The sequence below is a fragment of the Thalassophryne amazonica genome, chromosome 9 (genome assembly GCF_902500255.1).
Source record: "Thalassophryne amazonica chromosome 9, fThaAma1.1, whole genome shotgun sequence".
In the NCBI taxonomy this organism is placed as follows: domain Eukaryota; kingdom Metazoa; phylum Chordata; class Actinopteri; order Batrachoidiformes; family Batrachoididae; genus Thalassophryne; species Thalassophryne amazonica.
The window spans coordinates 99,266,151-99,287,739 of NC_047111.1; the positions used below are offsets into that span (position 1 = coordinate 99,266,151).

The 21,589-nt window shown below is 40.4% G+C and overlaps 1 protein-coding gene across 5 annotated transcripts in view; it reads left to right on the forward strand.

Annotated features, from left to right (window-relative positions):
• LOC117517716 (HMG box transcription factor BBX) overlaps nt 1-21,589 on the forward strand; it is an 85,914-nt gene that overhangs the window by 55,095 nt on the left and 9,230 nt on the right. For 4 of the 5 annotated variants that reach the window (XM_034178853.1, XM_034178856.1, XM_034178852.1 and 1 more), the window contains 9 exons: nt 3,138-3,386; nt 4,524-4,728; nt 4,811-4,878; nt 6,095-6,175; nt 10,253-10,318; nt 14,888-15,734; nt 15,874-16,006; nt 16,325-16,476; nt 16,692-16,781. In XM_034178853.1, coding sequence (XP_034034744.1) covers nt 3,138-3,386; nt 4,524-4,728; nt 4,811-4,878; nt 6,095-6,175; nt 10,253-10,318; nt 14,888-15,734; nt 15,874-16,006; nt 16,325-16,476; nt 16,692-16,781 — 1,891 coding nt within the window. The remainder of the gene's footprint in view (nt 1-3,137; nt 3,387-4,523; nt 4,729-4,810; nt 4,879-6,094; nt 6,176-10,252; nt 10,319-14,887; nt 15,735-15,873; nt 16,007-16,324; nt 16,477-16,691; nt 16,782-21,589) is intronic. The other variant, XM_034178857.1, reaches the window with a different exon arrangement.

Here is a 21,589-nt window from a genome sequence, read left to right on the forward strand (position 1 = left end):
AAACCACAACATTACAGGCTTATCTGTAATTATTGTATGGCTTTTGCCTTACAATATAAAGCGCCTTGGGGCAACTGTTTGTTGTGATTTGGCGCTATATAAATAAAATTGATTTGATTTGATTTTGATTTATCAAGCCTGAAGGTCAAATTGCCTGACTGTTTTCCCTCCAGAGGAATTTCTTCAGCCTGGGGAACATTTGGCTGTTTCTTATCTCAATTCACAAAGACAAACTGCTTTTCACAGGACTGAAGCATGCTCCATTCCCTCCCCCCCATCAACACTCCCCACCCCGGCGCCTGCTCACATCACTCTTTTCCCCTTCTGCGGGGGCGGTGCAGTTTTAGCTGCAGCCCCCATTCTTCCCTCCAAGCTGATGGCGGCAAATCTCAGGGTTGCTGCGTGGCCTTCACCCACTTGCCTCAATTCGGATAACGGACTTCTTCAAACTTAGTGCATAAACAATGTCAAATGTGTACGTGCTGTCTTTAATTCTGATGTGTGCCATTATTACGGTAAACACGTAATAATTGTGGACTAATTGCTGTCTGAGGTAACTGGAGTGTAAACATAATTTCTCCACTGTGAGATTAATAAAGTATATCTCAAGACACACATGATCCATGTAACATGACGTTGGCCCTCCCACACTTGGTCCCTTTATAGTGTGGGTTTTCAGTTCACAGCATCCATTCAAGATGTTACATTTTTTTAAATGCAGTCCAAAAAAAGACGCTCCTGTGCAGTCACGCTGGTGTGCACATCCCTGTGTTAGGCTGCACTTCACCTGTGTTCCAGAGTCATTAAATGCAGCAGTTCTGCGTGTTCAGCCAGTTCTCTGTGACCAAAAAAAAAGACACCACAATGAGGTGGCCACTTTAATTATATACAACCGCAACTATATGGATCACTTTCCAAAAAAAAAAAACAAAACAAAAAGAAAAAAACACACATCCAAAACCAGATCAGCTAGAACCGAAGCATGGGTTCCTGGACAGTCGCCTCTGTGTTTCTTCTCTCTGGCTTTATTTCTTCTGCGGCATACAGTCATTTTGACACCGGTGATCCAACTTTTAACTTTGTGTTCATCCGTTATTGTCTGCAAAATCACACTTTTTCACACTCGCGTTCTGTGTAAATGCTCATCTTGAGTGCGAGTGATTGTGCCAGTGTGCACACTGCGGAGCTCATCTGATCCATTATAACAGGATGTTAAATCTATCATGAACATACTTTTAAAGCTGCTTATAAGAAGGAATGAACATGCAACTGTTTTGCCAAGCTATTAAAATATAAACATTACAATTAATTACCATTTAGGCTGTACCAAATAAGAGACAGAGAGAGGAAAAAAGCTCCAAATGAAACTGTCCTCTGTGATTCCAAAAGCAGTTAGAGGTGTTTTCAACATCCAAACTCTGACAGAAAATGATTAATCCGCTACAAAATAATTGTTTTATATACAGCGTGCAGCACTCAAAGCAGGTGGGATTGTAGTGCGGAAGAGGGCTGAGCCAAAATAGCCTGTCCAAAATAGCCTGTCCTATCCTCGTAGCAGCCATGTGCTCGGATAATGGGCTTTTAACAGCCTTGTCCTCTCTACAAACATGCCTCTAAAATCCTTGTTGGTCCTTGTAGTACCTCGTACACAAACTGCCCCACGCTGTTGTTGCTAAATTTTGAATTTCTTGAAATTAGCGCCATGCTTAAGCCCCTTTCACACCGGGGCTGCTCCCGGTTTCGTCGTGTGTCGTCATGATGACGCCACGTGGAAGCAACCTAATGCCGAGACAATGCAGCTCGGCGCCACAACAGCGCGAGGGGCACAAAGGATGAAGCCAATCCGACACCAAAAATTAAACATGTTTAATTTTTGTTTGCATCCTCTGCTTGACGCAGAATTAAGTGGTTTTAGCGCAAGTCAGAGCAGCAGGATGGTACTAAGCATGACTGGAAGCCATACCCTCACAAGACAACGTTACCTGACGCCAATTTATGATTCCTGCTGTGTTCCATTGTTCCTGCAGTATAAATCATGCAGGATTGTTTTAATTCCCTGTACACAATGCAGTAAAACTACACGCTCAAAAAAGAGCACAGAGAAAAAATGCTGATTGGAGCTCCTGGCTCTTCTCTCACAAAAGTGTTTAAATAAAATCCATAAGTCCTGCTCACAGACTGATTGTCAGAGACAGGACATGTCCAGTTTCAGTAAAAAGTCCAGACATCTCCAGTCCACTCGCGGACGGTTCGTTCACACACGCACATGTGAACAATTAAAAGAAAGAAAAAAAAGGCTGGCTGCGCTCCTCGCTCTCCCCTCAAACTCTCTCATCATTGTGTTAAATAAAGGACATAAGTCCTGCTCACAAACTGATTGCCAGAGACAGGACATGTCCACATCAAGTACAACTCCAAACATCTCCACATTTACTCACGGACGGTTTGTTCACATGCACTTGCATCTCGCGGTCACAGGAGGAAAGATAAACTATAACAGAACTCAGAGTGCAGCCCTGCACAAAAACAAATATAAACTAGAAGAGAACCTGCAGGCAGCGTTCTCACCTCCTCTCTGCTCCTTGCTGCGCTCACCTGACAGATATTCCTGCGTCGTTATGATGCCACAGGAAGCAACTCGAAACAGGTCCGGTGTGAAAGGGGCTTTAGAGATGAGCCTTGTTAGCCAAATATTCTGCCTCTAAGAGCCACTGTTCTCCCACGATTGTTGAATAACTGGACTCCTACCAAAAAAAACATGCTACGTTATTCATCCTTCATTATTCGGTAGGACCAGGGCTTAAAGCGCAGTTAATAATAAAACTGTTGTAGCTTTTGAATACTTTTTCTTAAAAATAATGTTACCAAATCAAAGACAGTTTGCATTAAGGCCTTGTCAGATTTTTTTTTTTTTTTTTTTTTTTTAAATAGCAACACATCTTTTTTGAAGTTGTGAATCAGAAAGAGCAATGAATTCTTTTGACTTCCACATCAAAATTCAACAGGTGCTTGTCGAGAGAAGAATTGGCATGGTTAAAACGGGTAATTTGAGATTGGCTGCCAACCTGCTTTTTGTCTTTTGTTACCATGTTGATCTCAAAGTGATATAATACTTGTGTATTATGTATTTGTTGCAGCCGATACTACATGATCAAGCATCAGAAATGCAATGTGGAAGCACAACAGAGGAAGCGGAGGAGGAATCGACTGAGCAACGAGCTCGCCGTCCAATGAATGCCTTCCTCCTCTTCTGCAAGCGGCACCGTTCTCTGGTGCGGCAAGAACACCCTCGTCTAGACAACCGCGGGGCCACCAAGATTCTGGCTGACTGGTGGGCTGTGCTTGACCCTGGTGAGAAGCAGAAGTACACTGATATGGCCAAGGAGGTGAGCACTTCAGCACTACTTTGTCAGATCATATTTATTTCTAATGTACACTTAAAGCTGAAATGGTTGGCTAAATTGCTATACAGGAGGCACAAAACACAAACAAGACTGTTAGAAGAAACATGAAAATGAAACAGTTTTTGTCTTTTGGCTGTCACATTGGATCCAGTACAGATGAATATGGGGATTTGGCTTATTTTATGCAACTTCATTTTTATATGAAGAAATACATACAACACATGAGCTTCTGAAGCAGTCTCCCAGCCAAGTACTAATCAGGACCTACTCTTGTTCACTTCTGAGATATCCTCCTGACTACTGGGTATATCCTCCTGACTACCTTCCTGGTAGTCAGGAGGATATGACAGGATCAGGTCATAAGGTCACAAAGCAGACAGTGAAACAGTAATGATGTTGAATTTAGTTTTTGTTGCTGTGTGCAAAGCAAAAGATTCAGAAATAACCCATGTCAGTAGTCTGGATGGATAAACCTCTTCCAAGGCAACAACAGCAAAAAAAAAAAAAAAAAATCCCAACATGCATTATGAGTACAGGCAACACATATCATGTGGATTTACATCAGGAAGGGCATCTAGCACAAAATGTGACGAGTCAAGATGCAGGTTCATATTGTATCTGCTGTGGTGACCCCGAGCCCAAAAGGGAGCAAGCGGCCTATATCATAATTGATTTTCAATAACAATGAAATATTTTGGTGAGACAGCTGGGACTTAACTGGAATTGTAATTTGTGAGATAGGTTGGGCAGTGTATTTTTGAATAATAATAATAAATGAAAAAAGGGAAAGTTATGAGATCTCATTGCTACAACATTTGTTGCAAATGTTGAGAAAGCGTTTGAGTCAATAAATTGTCAGATATTTTTTACATGTTTAGACAGGACAGGAATTTGAATTTCAAAAATCTTTGTAAAAAGGTTAGGTGTCAATTGGAATAGAAAGTGTTCAATTTGGGGGGTGGATCTGCACAAATGTGGAGCTAGGAATTGTTGAGACTTTTTTTTATTCATTCAGCATATGGGGTATTTGGGCCTTGGCAGATGCAGGCAATCTAATGAATACCCTTGAAGTTGTTTTTTTTTTTAACTTCACAAATTTCCTGCATGTTGTTCTTTTAGTACAAAGATGCGTTTATGAAGGCAAACCCGGGTTACAAATGGTGTCCCACCACCAGCAAACCAGTAAAGAGCCCGTCCTGTCAGCCAGTCAACAATTCTCGTAAAAAAGTTTGGTCCTCCACTTCCACCTCAGCCAAGGACTCTGCCACTGCCAAAAAAGTGCCCACAACAGACAGCATGCCACAGTTAAACTTTGCCATGGCAGGTGTGTATGAAGTACTTGCACAACACAAACACAATGTAACACAGAGCAGTAGTTTTTCTTAAATGCTTTTGTTCACCATCAGATCCTACGAAGATGGGAGGCCTTAGCATGCTGCTTTTAGCTGGGGAACACGCCCTCATAAACCGAGAGGTAGGCCACTTTGGCAAACCTGTAAGCCAGATTATTTTTTTTTGTTTTTTTCATGGTGGTTAGAGTAACCTCCGCTTTCCTCCAGTCCCTCACAAGTTTCTCACTCACTCCAAACTCTCTCTCTGCTGCTCGATTACTGTTTTCAGATGCATACCAGTCGCAACTTGTAATCTGCAGAGTATGCTTTTCTTTTTGGTGGCATTTTTTTCTGGCCTTCTCCGTTGTCTTGTTAAGTTATCAGTAATGTTGAAATTTTTATTTTTCTATGGTAGTCAGAAGTCGCAGGAACAGTCACACAAGCCTTGAGTGCCCTCTCGTGAGCTGCATTTTACCTATGGATGTTTGTATTTTGTGGACCACATTGCAAGCCGAACCATGCAGCACCTACCTGCGCAGCTCATGACCTCCCTGTGGTGTCGAAGCCAGCTCCTTCCAAGTGCAGACGCTAATCCTCCACCGTCGCTCACCATTGCTCCCACGCAGCTCTCAGCGTCAACTCTGCTCACACTGATATCCAAGGGTTGAAGCTATTTTGTTAGCCCTCCCGGAATAAGCACCGTGTTCGTCTGCTTCACACGCTGTTTCACAATCATTGTCTGGGTGAAGTGAGGAATATGCGTCCAGTGTTCTGTTCTCTGATTGGTTATCGTGACCAGCGTGACCTATAGGACGGCTGCCATACTGCAGTGCCCATGATGCATTGCATTTCCGTTTCCGGTGGCCATTTTAAAACATAGAGCAACTCTGTCACGTGAAATTGTTTAATTACAGTAAATTAATTGAGAATCTACCGGTATATTTTTCATTTATAAGTCGCACTGGAGTATAGGTCGCACCCCCTGCCAAAACATGTAAAAAAAAGTGCGACTTATAGTCCGGAAAATACGGTACTTATACTTAAAATTGTCCGGAAGGTATGCAAGCATCAAACCAAATTGAAAAAGCCAAGGAGTCACCTACGTGTCACCTGGTTGTGGCAGATAGATGGTCACTTTCGGGAGGCAGGTATAGACCTGCCTGGGTGGTTGCTGTCCAGGCAAGGGAAGTTTCATAATGTGGTGGATACAGCAATGCAGCAATAGGGGATGTTCCCTGACCTGACCTAACCTGTTGACATCTAGGCTGCAGCATCAACCTAACCTAATCATTTACATTAAAACATTAATACAAGGTCTGCCTTTTTTTTTTTTTTTTGCTCGCTCTTTTCCTTCTGCAGATATTGTCTGGAACAATACCGAAGAGAACACCTGGCGTTAATAAAAACATGGCCGAGTGTGCTCTTTCTCCACTGGCAGAGGTATGACTAAATTTTATTAAATTCCTGAAATTTACATCTTGTTTAAGAGGTTGTCGGTCCAAGGGGTACAACTAATTTTAATCTACCTGTTCTTCCCATGCCTCCAATCAAAACCAGCAATGGCAAATAGGCAGTGCACAGAGGCTGGTAGAATGAGTTTGGGAATTACTACATTGGCTCAAATGACAAATCATATTTTTGTAACCCCCCCTCTCTTTTGACAGAGAATGTAATTATTTAATGTTTTTTCCCTAAAAATTTAACATGTTAAGCCCCAGTCACACGGCACTAATAAAGGACAATGAAGCCCAAACGAAACAAGAAATCTGGACTTTTGTTGACTTTCCGAGGCATTGTTTAACCTTCGTTCAGCTTCGTTCCTGTAGTTGGCGCTACATCAGAATTTTTAAACGGTTGAAAAATTTGAACGAATACCACTGACAACCTCAATTCATCTGTATTTCTTTTTGCTTCCGTACTTGACGTTTTTTTTTATCATTTGCTTAGTTTTGTAGCATTTCGTTTGACTTTTGTCCAAATTTGTCCAACGTATTTAACGAAGGTCGATAAATGCAACAATATCTGAACGAATCAGTAACTAAATCTTCGACAAGCTGCACGAAACATCCTTGTATCGCTAATGAACCATTCATTTTTGGCGCGAAAAAGCAACCCAATACAGGAACAATAGTGTTAAGAACGTTTCATCAACTACTTTAACCATGTACACACGTTTAAACCATTTGGCTGGCCTGCGTGTGCATGTCTTTGGAAGTCGCCTTCATCTGACACGGACAGTTCCCCATGGCTGATGCCATGGAGTCATCAAATGTACTCATCAGGACAACTGCTACCACAGATAAAGTGTACAACAAGGTACAGAAATGCCGCAAGAACTTAGAATGTGAAGACAAACCAAACTTGTTGTTGTTAAGACACACAAAATCTCGCACGGTGATAGGGAAAGTCTTTCCTCCACCTTTTCGCAACGATTTTTGACTTTTTATCCTTCATCCAGCTATCGCCGTGTGACCGGGGCATTAGGAGACTCACAAAGGTGATTTCCCACAAAATACTGTTTTGTGAAAAATACTGTGTACAACTTACTGTTGAATGTTAAAAATAATTTGCACAAACTAAAAGTACTTTCAACACAGGAAGAGAATGCAAGAACAAGATACATTTTTTTCCATTTGGTTGAGAGTGACAGGATTTTTGCATTTTCCTTGTTTTTCTTCTTTATCGACAGTCTGTCCATCTTATGCTGTACATGTTCATTTTAAAATTGTCTGTAGTTGTTTGCAGCCGCATCCTCCACATCCCTAATAGTTTCACAGTCCCTGCATCTAGGATCCACTGATGTGCAGTAATGCATGCCTTGTTCTTTACTGTGCTTATGAAGGATCTATGATTTGTGTTGTCACAGTCACCGTTTATATGGTCATGATAGCTGGATAATGACTAAAAGATGGCATGACATCCAAGATCAAGCTCGAACTCCTGCTGTCACACTGAAAGAAATTTAGGTTGTTTGGATGTCTTCCTTTACTGATGTTTATAACAATTCCTATTCAAAAAGGAAACCCAGCTCAGATTTAGAACACGCTGGAAAAAATTGTATATTGTCTCACATATTTCCTGGGATACTCCAGGTGGCGCTGCAGGATGCTGATGCAGATGCTGCTTAGCCTGCAGCCTCAGTCTGTCTGACCAGGCTGGATTTAATTGTGGATAATGGGTGGATGGTCTTTTTTTCTTCTTCTTTTTCTTCTTCTTCTTTTTTTTTTTTTGTAAGTGGCAACACTACTTACCACAATGTAACATGAACCAATCACATGCTGCTAAAAAAATGTGCCCACTTTGTAAAACATACTTCATACTGCAGCTGTAGTATATTTGATGATGTCTCATCTGTAGGAAACAACTATGTGGCACGATGTAGGCCTTAAGAGCCTGCAGTGGATATGGCATTTCAGTATTCTAACGGGCTGGAATTGAATTAATTCATGCCATCCCTGGTTCTCAAGACCAGGCACCTGAGTGGCTCTACTCTACTCTTTTTTAGATATTTATATATACTTTAGTATACACTAGTAGAGTTCTAGGTTAGAATTGGAATGTATTATAGAAGACATACCTTACTGAATTTTCATGCACCTGTATACAACCCCTGGCAAGAATTATGGAATCACCGGCCTCGGAGGATGTTCATTCAGTTGTTTAATTTTGTAGAAAAAAAGCAGATCACAGACATGACACAAAACTAAAGTCATTTCAGATGGCAACTTTCTGGCTTTAAGAAACACTATAAGAAATCAGGAAAAAAAATTGTGGCAGTCAGTAACGGTTACTTTTTTAGACCAAGCAGAGGAAAAAAATATGGAATCACTCAATTCTGAGGAAAAAATTATGGAATCATGAAAAACAAAAGAATGCTCCAACACATCACTAGTATTTTGTTGCACCACCTCTGGCTTTTATAACAGCTTGCAGTCTCTGAGGCATGGACTTAATGAGTGACAAACAGTACTCTTCATCAATCTGGCTCCAACTTTCTCTGATTGCTGTTGCCAGATCAGCTTTGCAGGTTGGAGCCTTGTCATGGACCATTTTCTTCAACTTCCACCAAAGATTTTCAATTGGATTAAGATCCAGACTGTTTGCAGGCCATGACATTGACCCTATGTGTCTTTTTGCAAGAAATGTTTTCACAGTTTTTGCTCTATGGCAAGATGCATTATCATCTTGAAAAATGATTTCATCATCCCCAAACATCCTTTCAATTGATGGGATAAGAAAAGTGTCCAAAATATCAACGTAAACTTGTGCATTTATTGATGATGTAATGACAGCCATCTCCTCAGTGCCTTTACCTAACATGCAGCCCCATATCATCAATGACTGTGGAAATTTACATGTTCTCTTCAGGCAGTCATCTTTATAAATCTCATTGGAACGGCACCAAACAAAAGTTCCAGCATCATCACCTTGCCCAATGCAGATTCGAGATTCATCACTGAATATGACTTTCATCCAGTCATCCACAGTCCACGATTGCTTTTCCTTAGCCCATTGTAACCTTGTTTTTTTCTGTTTAGGTGTTAATGATGGCTTTCGTTTAGCTTTTCTGTATGTAAATCCCATTTCCTTTAGGCGGTTTCTTGCAGTTCTGTCACAGACGTTGACTCCAGTTTCCTCCCATTCGTTCCTCATTTGTTTTGTTGTGCATTTTCGATTTTTGAGACATATTGCTTTAATTTTTCTGTCTTGACGCTTTGATGTCTTCCTTGGTCTACCAGTATGTTTGCCTTTAACAACCTTTCCATGTTGTTTGTATTTGGTCCAGAGTTTAGACACAGCTGACTGTTAACAACCAACATCTTTTGCAACATTGCATGATAATTTACTCTCTTTTAAGAGTTTGATAATCCTCTCCTTTGTTTCAATTGACATCTCTCGTGTTGAAGCCATGATTCATGTCAGTCCACTTGGTGCAACAGCTCTCCAAGGTGTGATCACTCCTTTTTAGATGCAGACTAACGAGCAGATCTGATTTGATGCAGGTGTTAGTTTTGGGGATGAAAATTTACAGGGTGATTCCATAATTTATTCCTCAGAATTGAGTGAGTCCATATTTTTTCCCTCTGCTTGGTCTAAAAAAGTAACCGTTACTGACTGCCACAATTTTTTTTTTCTTGATTTCTTATAGTGTTTCTTAAAGCCAGAAAGTTGCCATTTGAAATGACTTTAGTTTTGTGTCATGTCTGTGATCTGCTTTTTTTCTACAAAATTAAACAACTAATCTTCCAAGGCTGGTGATTCCATCCTCGGAATCACCAGCCTCGGAACATCCTCTGAGGCTGGTGATTCCATAATTATTGCCAGAGGTTGTACATGTTTGTTTTTATTCTCAGAATGTTCCATTTTATGTTCACAATAAAGATATGAATATAGCTTCATATAATCGGAACAGCTGAGCTGAAACAGTCAGTCGGTTGTTATAACATCTGTTTTGGTTTTTACCTGTTCTGTGTAGTATTGTTTCTCCAAGTATAATAAAGCACTTTATGTTTGTAGTCATCCCTGCCTACGGCACCAGAAGGAAAACCCTGCAGACAGTCCGCTCTCTTCCAGCTTGCTGAGGTAAAGTTTTTAACAGACTGCATAAATTGCACCTTATGTTAACAACATTTATTTAGGGAGTGCAGTTCCAGTTCATAGCTAGTGAAAATGTTCAAATTTTAAAACATCCACTTAGCTTGAGTGGATATTTGCATCACTTATATTTAGTTTACATATTAGAAACTGAGAGACTGCAAAATCTGATAATCTTTTGTCTGTGTCAGCAGACAAAAAAAGTTAAAATTACTAAAGAGTGCACAATATAGTATTAAATGAAAGGACACATTTATGTTGTGCTTCTGTCTGTCTAGGATGTAACCTTTAGAGATGGGAGGCCTACACTTTGAGTTCCTTTCCCTTGTCAATATACAAAGCAGTAAATTTTATAACTTTGGATATGAAAATAATTTTACAGTGATCATCAAATGGAATTGCATACTCTAGTAGACTGGCAGCCTGGAGCATTTTGATCAAAGGAACGATGTTGCGACATATGAACACAGGAGCAGGCATGGTATAACCAAACATACACAGATATGGATGTCTGCCAAGGAGCCCCCTGCTGCTTGTGTCCCCTGAGGACCCCAAAAACAAGCCCAAAAATGTGTTTGATCAAACATTCGAGGTACTATCTCAAACCAGTTAAAAGTAAGCAGGTACATCAAATGTGGGCCCTGTTAGGCAAAGCCCTGTACGACTTAGAACCCCCCACCACACTTACACACACACCCACCCACACAGACAATTTGACCTTGATCAAACCTTGGTGGTACCACATGTGGCAAACTTCAAATGACTGTCCCACTGTGCACAGCATTACATTGTTGTGTGTGGTGGATAATTTGAATGAATGAGACCCTGTCCTCTCCACTCAAAAATAAATGTGATTAAATAAAAACAGTAAATTCTGTCATCTCATATGTTTACAAATTAAAAATAATGAGGATAAACTAATTAAAATAGAGTGAACGTGGATGCAGTGGTTCTAAACTAGTTCTCAGGGACCATCAAACCTACAAATTTTCCATCTCTCCCTGCTCTGCACCCTGAGCTGATTTGCTCTTTCAGGTGTGCAACCAATCAATTACTAACAGACACCTGAATGAGCGAATGAGCTGGGGGCAGGGTAGGGAGAGATGGAAAATTTGTAGGTTTGATGGTCCTTGTGGGCCAGTTTGTGAACCACTGCACTAAATCAGGTTGACTGCAAGTGATTTAGCACCAGGTTCTCCACAAACATGAGTTGCATGGGAGGAGAGGGGCGGCCGCATATCCGGCCGCGCCCCAGTCCAGTCACGAGCGGCTCTGCTCACCCCCCCCGCCCCTCGGGGGGAGGCCCAGCTATCAGGGGCCAACCGAAAATCCACGGCGCTTCGGTATCGCTTCGTCTAGGCAGGATTCTGACTTAGAGGCGTTCAGTCATAATCCCACAGATGGTAGCTTCGCACCATTGGCTCCTCAGCCAAGCACATACACCAAATGTCTGAATCTGTGGTTCCTCTCGTACTGAGCAGGCTTACTATTGAAACAACACATCATCAGTAGGGTAAAACTAACCTGTCTCTCGACGGTCTAAATTTTAACTATTAGAGAAAAAATTACTCATAACCATCCCAAAGACATATCGTTCTCTTTGGCTGCTTTCAGTGATGCCGGTATTTGGTTAGACTTTCTCTCCGATTGTTCTGTCTGAGTTATTTTCATTAGTTACTTCCTCCAAACCATCAACATGTCTATTAGACCCCATTCCTACCTGGCTGCTCAAGGAAGCCCTACCATTAATTAATGCTTCGATCTTAAATATGATCAATCTATCTTTATTAGTTTGCTATGTACCACAGGCTTTTAAGGTGGCAGTAATTAAACCATTACTTAAAAAGCCATCACTTGAGCCAGCTATCTTAGCTAATTATAGGCCAATCTCCAACCTTCCTTTTTTCTCAAAAATTCTTGAAAGGGTAGTTGTAAAACAGCTAACTGATCATCTGCAGAGGAATGGTCTATTTGAAGAGTTTCAGTCAGGGTTTAGAATTCATCATAGTACAGAAACAGCATTAGTGAAGGTTACAAATGATCTTCTTATGGCCTCAGACAGTGGACTCATCTCTGTGCTTGTTCTGTTAGACCTCAGTACTGCTTTTGATACTGTTGACCATAAAATTTTATTACAGAGATTCGAGCATGCCATAGGTATTAAAGGCACTGCGCTGCAGTGGTTTGAATCATATTTGTCTAATAGATTACAATTTGTTCATGTAAATGGGGAATCGTCTTCACAGACTAAGGTTAATTATGGAGTTCCACAAGGTTCTGTGCTAGGACCAATTTTATTCACTTTATACATGCTTCCCTTACGCAGTATTATTAGACAGCATTGCTTAAATTTTCATTGTTACGCAGATGATACCCAGCTTTATCTATCCTTGAAGCCAGAGGACACACACCAATTAGCTAAACTGCAGGATTGTCTTACAGACATAAAGACATGGATGACCTCTAATTTCCTGCTTTTAAACTCAGATAAAACTGAAGTTATTGTACTTGGCCCCACAAATCTTAGAAACATGGTGTCTTACCAGATCCTTACTCTGGATGGCATTACCCTGACCTCTAGTAATACTGTGAGAAATCTTGGAGTAATTTTTGATCAGGATATGTCATTCAATGCGCATATTAAACAAATTAAAATTAAAATTAGAAAGGTCTTGTTTCAGAGTGATGCTGAAAAACTAATTCATGCATTTATTTCCTCTAGGCTGGACTATTGTAATTCATTATTATCAGGTTGTCCTAAAAGTTCCCTGAAAAGCCTTCAGTTAATTCAAAATGCTGCAGCTAGACTACTGACAGGGACTAGAAGAAGAGAGCATATCTCACCCATATTGGCCTGTTAATTCTAGAATAGAATTTAAAATTCTTCTTCTTACTTATAAGGTTTTGAATAATCAGGTCCCATCTTATCTTAGGGACCTCATAGTACCATATCACCCCAATAGAGCGTGTCGCTCTCAGACTGCAGGCTTACTTGTAGTTCCTAGGGTTTGTAAGAGTAGAATGGGAGGCAGAGCCTTCAGCTTTCAGGCTCCTCTCCTGTGGAACCAGCTCCCAGTTCAGATCAGGAAGACAGACACCCTCTCTACTTTTAAGATTAGGCTTAAAACTTTCCTTTTTGCTAAAGCTTATAGTTAGGGCTGGATCAGGTGACCCTGAACCATCCCTTAGTTATGCTGCTATAGACTTAGACTGCTGGGGGGTTCCCATGATGCACTGAGTTTTTCTTTCTCTTTTTGCTCTGTATGCACCACTCTGCATTTAATCATTAGTGATTGATCTCTGCTCCCCTCCACAGCATGTCTTTTTCCTGGTTCTCTCCCTCAGCCCCAACCAGTCCCAGCAGAAGACTGCCCCTCCCTGAGCCTGGTTCTGCTGGAGGTTTCTTCCTGTTAAAAGGGAGTTTTTCCTTCCCACTGTCGCCAAGTGCTTGCTCACAGGGGGTCGTTTTGACCGTTGGGGTTTTTCCGTAATTATTGTATGGCTTTGGGAGTGACAAGAATGGACAAGGAATGAACATATCAGAGGGACAGCTCAGGTGGGACGGTTTGGAGACAAAGTCAGAGAGGCGAGATTGAGATGGTTTGGACATGTGCAGAGGAGGGACCCAGTGTATATAGGGAGAAGGATGCTGAGGATGGAGCCACCAGGCAGGACGAGAAGAGGGAGACCAAAAAGGAGGTTCATGGATGTGCTGAGAGAGGACATGCAGGTGGTTGGTGTGACAGAGGAAGATACAGAGGACAGGGTGAGATGGAAACGGTTGATCTGCTGTGGCGACCCCTAACAGGAACAGCCGAAAGACAAAGAAGAAGAAGAAGATTGTATGGCTTTGCCTTACAATATAAAGCGCCTTGGGGTAACTATTTGTTGTGATTTGGTGCTATATAAATAAAATTGATTTGATTTATATCAATCAAAAAAGCCACTTTTGTGCTTCTGTAATAACCTATAAACTTACCTGCCCCCTGCTAAACACTGCCCCCTTCTGGGTTGTTAGTGGATGTTGGTTTGTTGTTGATTTATGAGCAGTTGTGGTTGTCAGAGTGAAATGGAGGTTTTCTGGCACATAACTACTAAATTGGAGGCATAAAGCATTACTTTAGGGTTTCAATAAAAGCCACATTGCCACATCTATTTAACTGCAAAAGAAAGAAAGTGAGGGAGGTGATTGAGCAAGGTGTCAAGTGAATAGAGATGGTGTGTGTGTGAGAGACAGACAAAGATCATTTTCACACAGAAACATACTATTTCATTATTTTATAGTGGTTATGTTCCAAAACCCAACAATATGGCCATGAATCCACACAACCCCGCAGAAAGGATTGTTTGAATGTAGCTGATCAGACTCTCCTTTCTTTCTTTTCCTCTCAATATTTGTGTGATTTTGAATTGCATGTTGCTTGAAATGAGCTTGTTTTTTTTTTTTTTTTTTGTCAGTTTCTTTCATTTCCAAAGCCTAGGTTTGGTGGACACCAAGGTCACCCCTGCTTGTTAATTTTACTCTTCATTTGTTAACATGGGTTTTTGTTTTTGTAGATGTGCTTGGCATCTGAAGCTGGGAAAATGGACACAGTAGTTTCTCAGCCAGAGGACAGCTGCTCTCCAGCCTGTCTTCAGCAGTCCCCAATCCAACCTGAAATCAAGGAGTGCACAGGAGAGTCTGTTGGCAGTCCTGATGGTGCACGCACAGCACCCCTTTTACCTTTACTCTCCTCCTCCACTTCTACCTCCACTAATGCCATTCTCCCACAACTGAGCAGCCAAAATGCATGTGTCAAAAAGAAGAACAAGAAGAAAGAGGTTGCAAAGTCAAACAGTAATGAGGGGAGACCATGCTTGTCCAAGAAGGTCATAAAGAAGTGTACTCATACAGAGCCAGGCACAGACAGCATCTTGAACACAATTGAGGCAGTTGCCAAAGGGACCTGGACTGACACAGAAGACAGCCTTAAGACTGAGAGCAATGCTGACAGTGAAAACTTTGGTTTACCTAAAAAGAAGAGTAAGCCCAAAGTCAAGACTTTTATCAAAGATAAGGTGGAGGAGATGGAAGTAGACCATGTGCAAACTGTTCAGCATGGCTCATCTGAGGCGGAAATGACCAATATGATGACTAATGTTAGTGCTAAAACAGAGGCAGAGGAAGTGGGTATCACAAGCACAGATGTTGAGGACAGTGTGAGAGAACTTCAACACTCCCCAGGTGGAGTTTCACCTACCAAACTCAAAGATGAGGACAAGTTAAAAGAGAGGTTGAGTGAAGTAGAGTCAACAACGCAGAACCATGGATCCAGGAAATCGGAGAGGAGCTGCAAGGGCGCCTTATACAAGACCCTCGTTTCTGAGGGGATGCTGACTTCACTGAGAGCCAACATTGACCGAGGTATCCAGCTTGCTATAAGGAAAATTCATACACAGACAGGAATGCCTGTGTTTATGTATACTTTATTCATTTTTTATCTATATTTCAGTAGTTGACAATGTATTCACATGGGTCTCAGTTGGTGTCTTTGTGTCTTCAGGTAAAAGAAGCGCTTTCCGTGCATTTGATCATGATGCAGCTTGGAGTGATGAGAGTTGGACAGTTTCTCAAGTGGGATCTAATAACCCCAAAAAGTTTAAAAAGTCCAAGTCCAAAGATGAAGCTTTGCAAGGGTTAGAATGTTTTTCTTCTTATTTCTCTATTGTGCTGTAGCAATAAACTTGCATGACTCAAGAGCAGATATTTTAGGCCTACTAGAAAATTTCTGAAAAACAACAAAAAAATAAATAAATAAATAAAAACATGCCACATTGATAATTGCAGAGGCTTGAAATCAACCACATCTGTGTACACATGGAATAAAAACCAGGCAGAAATTGCTTGTGGTCATTAAATTCTTTATTTCTGGGTGTGGGGTTTGTTTGTTTGTTTGTTTGTTTTAGCTTTGTATTTTTCACTATATCCTTAGTGACACACATTTAAATTTTTAGTCTTGGCAAGCTGGAGGAGGAGTTTGAAAAGAAGTTTAACAGCCTACCGCAGTATAGCCCAATGACATTTGACAAGAAAGGTGCAGCTGTTACAAAGAAGAAGAAGACTGACAGCTCCCCTGGACAAGAGGAAGCCACAAAAGCCAACAAAGGTGAGGACAGAACATAAGCTGAAAAATTCACCATCACTCTGCAACATAAAGACTGTTCTTTGATGTCCTTCCATCTCATCCATGACCCGCTCTGCTCTTATTTGTTGACTCACGTTTTTCTGCACCAAATCTCTTCTGTGTTAACGCGAAATGTTTTTTCATTCATATCACAGCATGTCCATGCTATTTGTTTCTTTGTTTTCTTGCTATATCAGGGGCATCTCCATCTCAGAAAAAGACTTCATTCCACAAGATTGTTAGGAAGCACAATCACAAAAAGGAGAGTCCAGGTGCAGTGGAAAAAGGTGAAATAGATTGTTGATGTTTGTGCATTTAGAAAGCAGGGACAATATTTTCAGACAGATGTGGCACATTCCTTTTGTCAGTGTTGCTCGTTGTCTTGATACATAATGGGACTATCATATAACAAAACAATGTTACTTTTTTAATAGTCAAAAATGACTCAGCCAGATGGCCCATTTTTGTCTTGGAAGCTAAAATGTAACAACAAAATGATGCAGTTAAAATTTTGATGCAAATGAGATTTTACAATTTTTTTAGGCAAAAGTTCCACATGGTTTGGTCTGTCCAATTCTACACTTTCATCCAATGAGTTCTCATCTTTAAAACGCCCTACTAGCTTGACACCTACAGGAATACACACATTTCTGCCCAAATGATCCAGATTCAGATCCCATCCATCCCTTAAATCCCTATGTTTCCCATCTCAGTAACAATATGTTGATAAATAACTTTGCCAGTAGTTATCATGCCTACAGATTAACTCATTAACCCAATTATATGGGTCCTCTCAGTGAGTGATAAAGGTCAAATACAGTTGTGCTCATACGTTTACATACCCTGGAAGAATTTTAGATTTTATTTTAATTTAATTTTATTTATTTATTTTTTTATTTTGGCCATTTGTCAGAGAATATGAATGATAACACAAAAAGCTTTTCACTCATGGTTGGTGGTTGTGTGAAGCCATTTATTGTCAAACAACTGTTTACTCTTTTTAAGTCATAATGACAAGAGAAACTAACCAAATTACCCTGATCAAAAGTTTACATGGCCTGGTGATTTAAGCCTGATAACATGCACACAAATTGACGCAAACAGGTTTCAATGGCTACTAAAGGTAACCATCCTCACTTGTGATCTGTTTGCTAGTCATCACTGTGTGTGTATAAAAGGTCAGTGAATTTCTGGGCTTCTGACAGACCCTTGCATCGTTCGTTCATCCAGTGCTGCACTAATGTTTCTGGTTTCTGAGTCATAGGGAAACCAAAAATATTGTCAAGGGATCTACAGGAAAAGGTAATTGGACTGTATTAAACAGGAAAGGGATATAAAAAGATATCCAAAGACCCAAGAATGCCAGTAACCAGTGTTTAAACTCTAATCAAGAAGTGGAAAATTAGAGAAACCAACAGAAACTTCAGCAACAACTGCCAGGAAAATTGTTTGGGATGCAAAGAAAAACACACAAATAACTTAAGCTGAAATACAGGACTCTCTGAAACAAAGTGGTGTGGCTGTTTCAAGATGCGCAATGAGGAGGCACTTGAGGAAAAATGGGTTGCAGGGCCTAGTCGCCAGAAGAAAGCCATTACTACGCAAATGTCACAGAGTATCCCACTTGCAATAGGCCAAACGGCGCAGAGAACAAAGTCATTTGGAGTGATGAGACCAAATTTGAACTTTTGGCAACTATCGTTAATGTAACATTTGAAAAGGACTCAACAAGGCCTATGATGAAAGTACACCATTCCTAATGTGAAACACAGGTTGATCACATGATTTGTGGATACCTGAGCTAAAAAGGCACAGGAAACATGATCAAACTCGATGCCAGAATGAATGCAGCATGTTATCAGAAAATACTGGAGGAAGATTTGCACTCATCAGCTGCGCATGGGACGTACTAGGACATCCCAACATGACAACGATCCAAAACACAAGGCCATGTTGAACTGTCAATGGCTACAGCAGAATAAATTGAAGGTTCTGGAGTGCCAATCTCGGTTTCCTGACCTCAGTATCATTGAGGTCAGGAAAGGTCAGTATCACTCTGGGGAGATCTCAAACGTGCAGTTCATGCAATACAGCTCAGGAATTTACAGGTACTGGATGCTTTTTGCAGAGACGAATGGGCAGCTTTGCCATCAGAGAAAATGAGCCTCGACTACCACAAAAGACTCCAAGCTGTTATTGACGTTAAAGGGGGCAATACACAGTATTAAGAACTGGGTTATGTAAAATTTTGATCAGGGTCATTTGGTTAGTTTCTGTTGTCATTATGGTTTAAAATGAGTAAACAGTTGTTTCACAATGAATGCCTTCACGCAACCACTAACCATGAGTGAAAAAGACGTTTTTGTGTTGTTATTCGGACTCTCTGAAAAATGGCCAATAAATCCAAAGTTTTGCCAGGGTATGTAAATTTATGAGCACAACTGTATCTTGAAGGTTGATTAAAATCCTGTTTGACAGTAGTTGTCAACAGAACTTAAATTTAAAAAAATTCATCATCACAGGGCTAAAGAACAATTCAAAGCCAGATTTTATCAGCAGTGATGATGAAACTGAAATATCTGAATAAGTGCAATTAGCAACAAGCAAATTGGTAAGGATGATTGACTTTATTGTACGTTATTATCATCTTAGCTAGCTTCATCTAAAGCCGTTGTCATTATCATGCCCAGTGCCCATTTGCCTTAGATACTAAATGTACTTCTGCTCATCTCTGCTCTTATGGGTGTATTCACCTGGAGATGAGATGTAGTGAAGCATATTCCACCAAAGAAAGTGTTTGCACTTTGGCCTACCTAAAAGCAGCTCTAAGGTCCGCCACAGTCACTTTGTAGTATTTTAAGATGTATAGTAGTGTTCAGAATAATAGTAGTGCTATGTGAATAAAAAGATTAATCCAGGTTTTGAGTGTATTTCTTATTGTTACATGGGAAACAAGGTACCAGTAGATTCAGTAGATTCTCGCAAATCCAACAAGACCAAGCATTTATGATATGCACACTCTTAAGGCTATGAAATTGGGCTATTAATAAAAAAAAAAAAGTTGAAAAGGGGGTGTTCACAATAATAGTAGTGTGGCATTCAGTCAGTGAGTTCGTCAATTTTGTGGAACAAACAGGTGTGAATCAGGTGTCCCTTATTTAAGGATGAAGCCAGCACCTGTTGAACATGCTTTTCTCTTTGAAAGCCTGAGGAAAATGGGACGTTCTAGACATTGTTCAGAAGAACAGCATAGTTTGATTAAAAAGTTGATTGGAGAGGGGAAAACTTATACGCAGGTGCCAAAAATTATAGGCTGTTCATCTACAATGATCTCCAGTGCTTTAAAATGGAAAAAAAAAAAACAGAGACGCATGGAAGAAAACTGAAAACAGAGGTTACAATTTGCCGAAGAACACATCAACTGGCCTAAAGAGAAATGGAGGAATATTTTTTGGACTGATGAGATTAAAATTGTTCTTTTGGGTGCAAGGGCCGCAGGACAGTTTGTGAGACGACCCCCAAAATCTGAATTCAAGCCACAGTTCACATTGAAGACAGTGAAGCATGGTGGTGCAAGCATCATGATATGGGCATGTTTCTCCTACCATGGTGTTGGGCCTATATATCGCATACCAGGTATCATGGATCAGTTTGAATATGTCAAAATATTTGAAGAGGTCATGTTGCCTTATGCTGAAGAGGATATGCCCTTGAAATGGGTGTTTCAACAAGACAATGACCCCAAGCACAGTAGTAAACGAGCAAAATCTTGGTTCCAACCCAACAAAATTAATGCCTCACAGATGTGAAGAAATCATGAAAAACTGTGGTTATACAACTAAATACTAGTTTAGTGATTCACAGGATTGCTAAAAAAGCAGTTTGAACATAATAGTTTTGAGTTTGTAGCGTCAACAGCAGATGCTACTATTATTGTGAACACCCCCTTTTCTACTTTTTTTTTTTTACTAATAGCCCAATTTCATAGCCTTAAGAGTGTGCATATCATGAATGCTTGGTCTTGTTGGATTTGTGAGAATCTACTGAATCTACTGGTACCTTGTTTCCCATGGAACAATAAGAAATATACTCAAAACCTGGATTAATCTTTTAGTCACATAGCACTACTATTATTCTGAACACTACTGTACACCTTATATATAAGTGCATTCACCCATTGACACAGTGCACACAGTGAATAGTCCATTGTAGGGACTAGGGGTTGACCAATTATCGGCCGGGCCAATTATCTCATTTTTGTGGATATCGGTATTAGCCATTTATTTTTGTAGTGCTTGCACATAGCGACTCACTGGTTACAAAGTTCTGCTTTCACAGCTACTTTTTTTTTTTTTTTTTAAGAGATCGCCAGTCAGCGACATTAACGTTCTGTGAGGACACAGCACTGAGTAATGTTACGCAGCTGAAAGCAGCCTCTCTGCTCATCTGATTAAACGGGAAAAAGTCCATCAAAATCCTTCATTAAATAATCCAGAGCTCCTCCTGTGTCCGTAGCTGCTGCTACATTCAGAAATTTACGGTTTATTTTACAATTTAAAGGCTTCATGTTTCTAAAAAATTTGCTCGAAGGAGGAAAAACAGCAAAGATGGTGTGAACAGGAGGATGGAGGGAGAAAAAGGAGTGAAGGAGGAGGAGTTCACTTATTTTCACATGAAAAGTAATGGTCTTCCTTGGAATTGTTTAAAACTCTTTATAACGATCACATATTCATTTGTGTGAACAGCAGACTTTAGCGCTAAACACTTGTTAAACCAGCGCAGCAACGTAAGGATGTTAAACAATCATCTTCAGCTCACAGCCCTCACTTAGTGAAACAGGAAGATGTGAAAAACTATGATTCAGAAAGTTTCTCATCCAGGTTTTATCCTTAAAAGAGCGGGTTTGACAATCAAATCAGTCCAGGTTCAGCTCTTGTTCAAATAAGACAATTATTAAAGGGTTATATTGTTAAAAACAAACAAAAAAGTAATACAATCCCACTCAAAAATATTGAAAGAAAAAAAACTGACATAAAAACGCTGCCTGACACAACTTGATTACAGCTACTGTGTGTAACTATACATTTACAGTCTC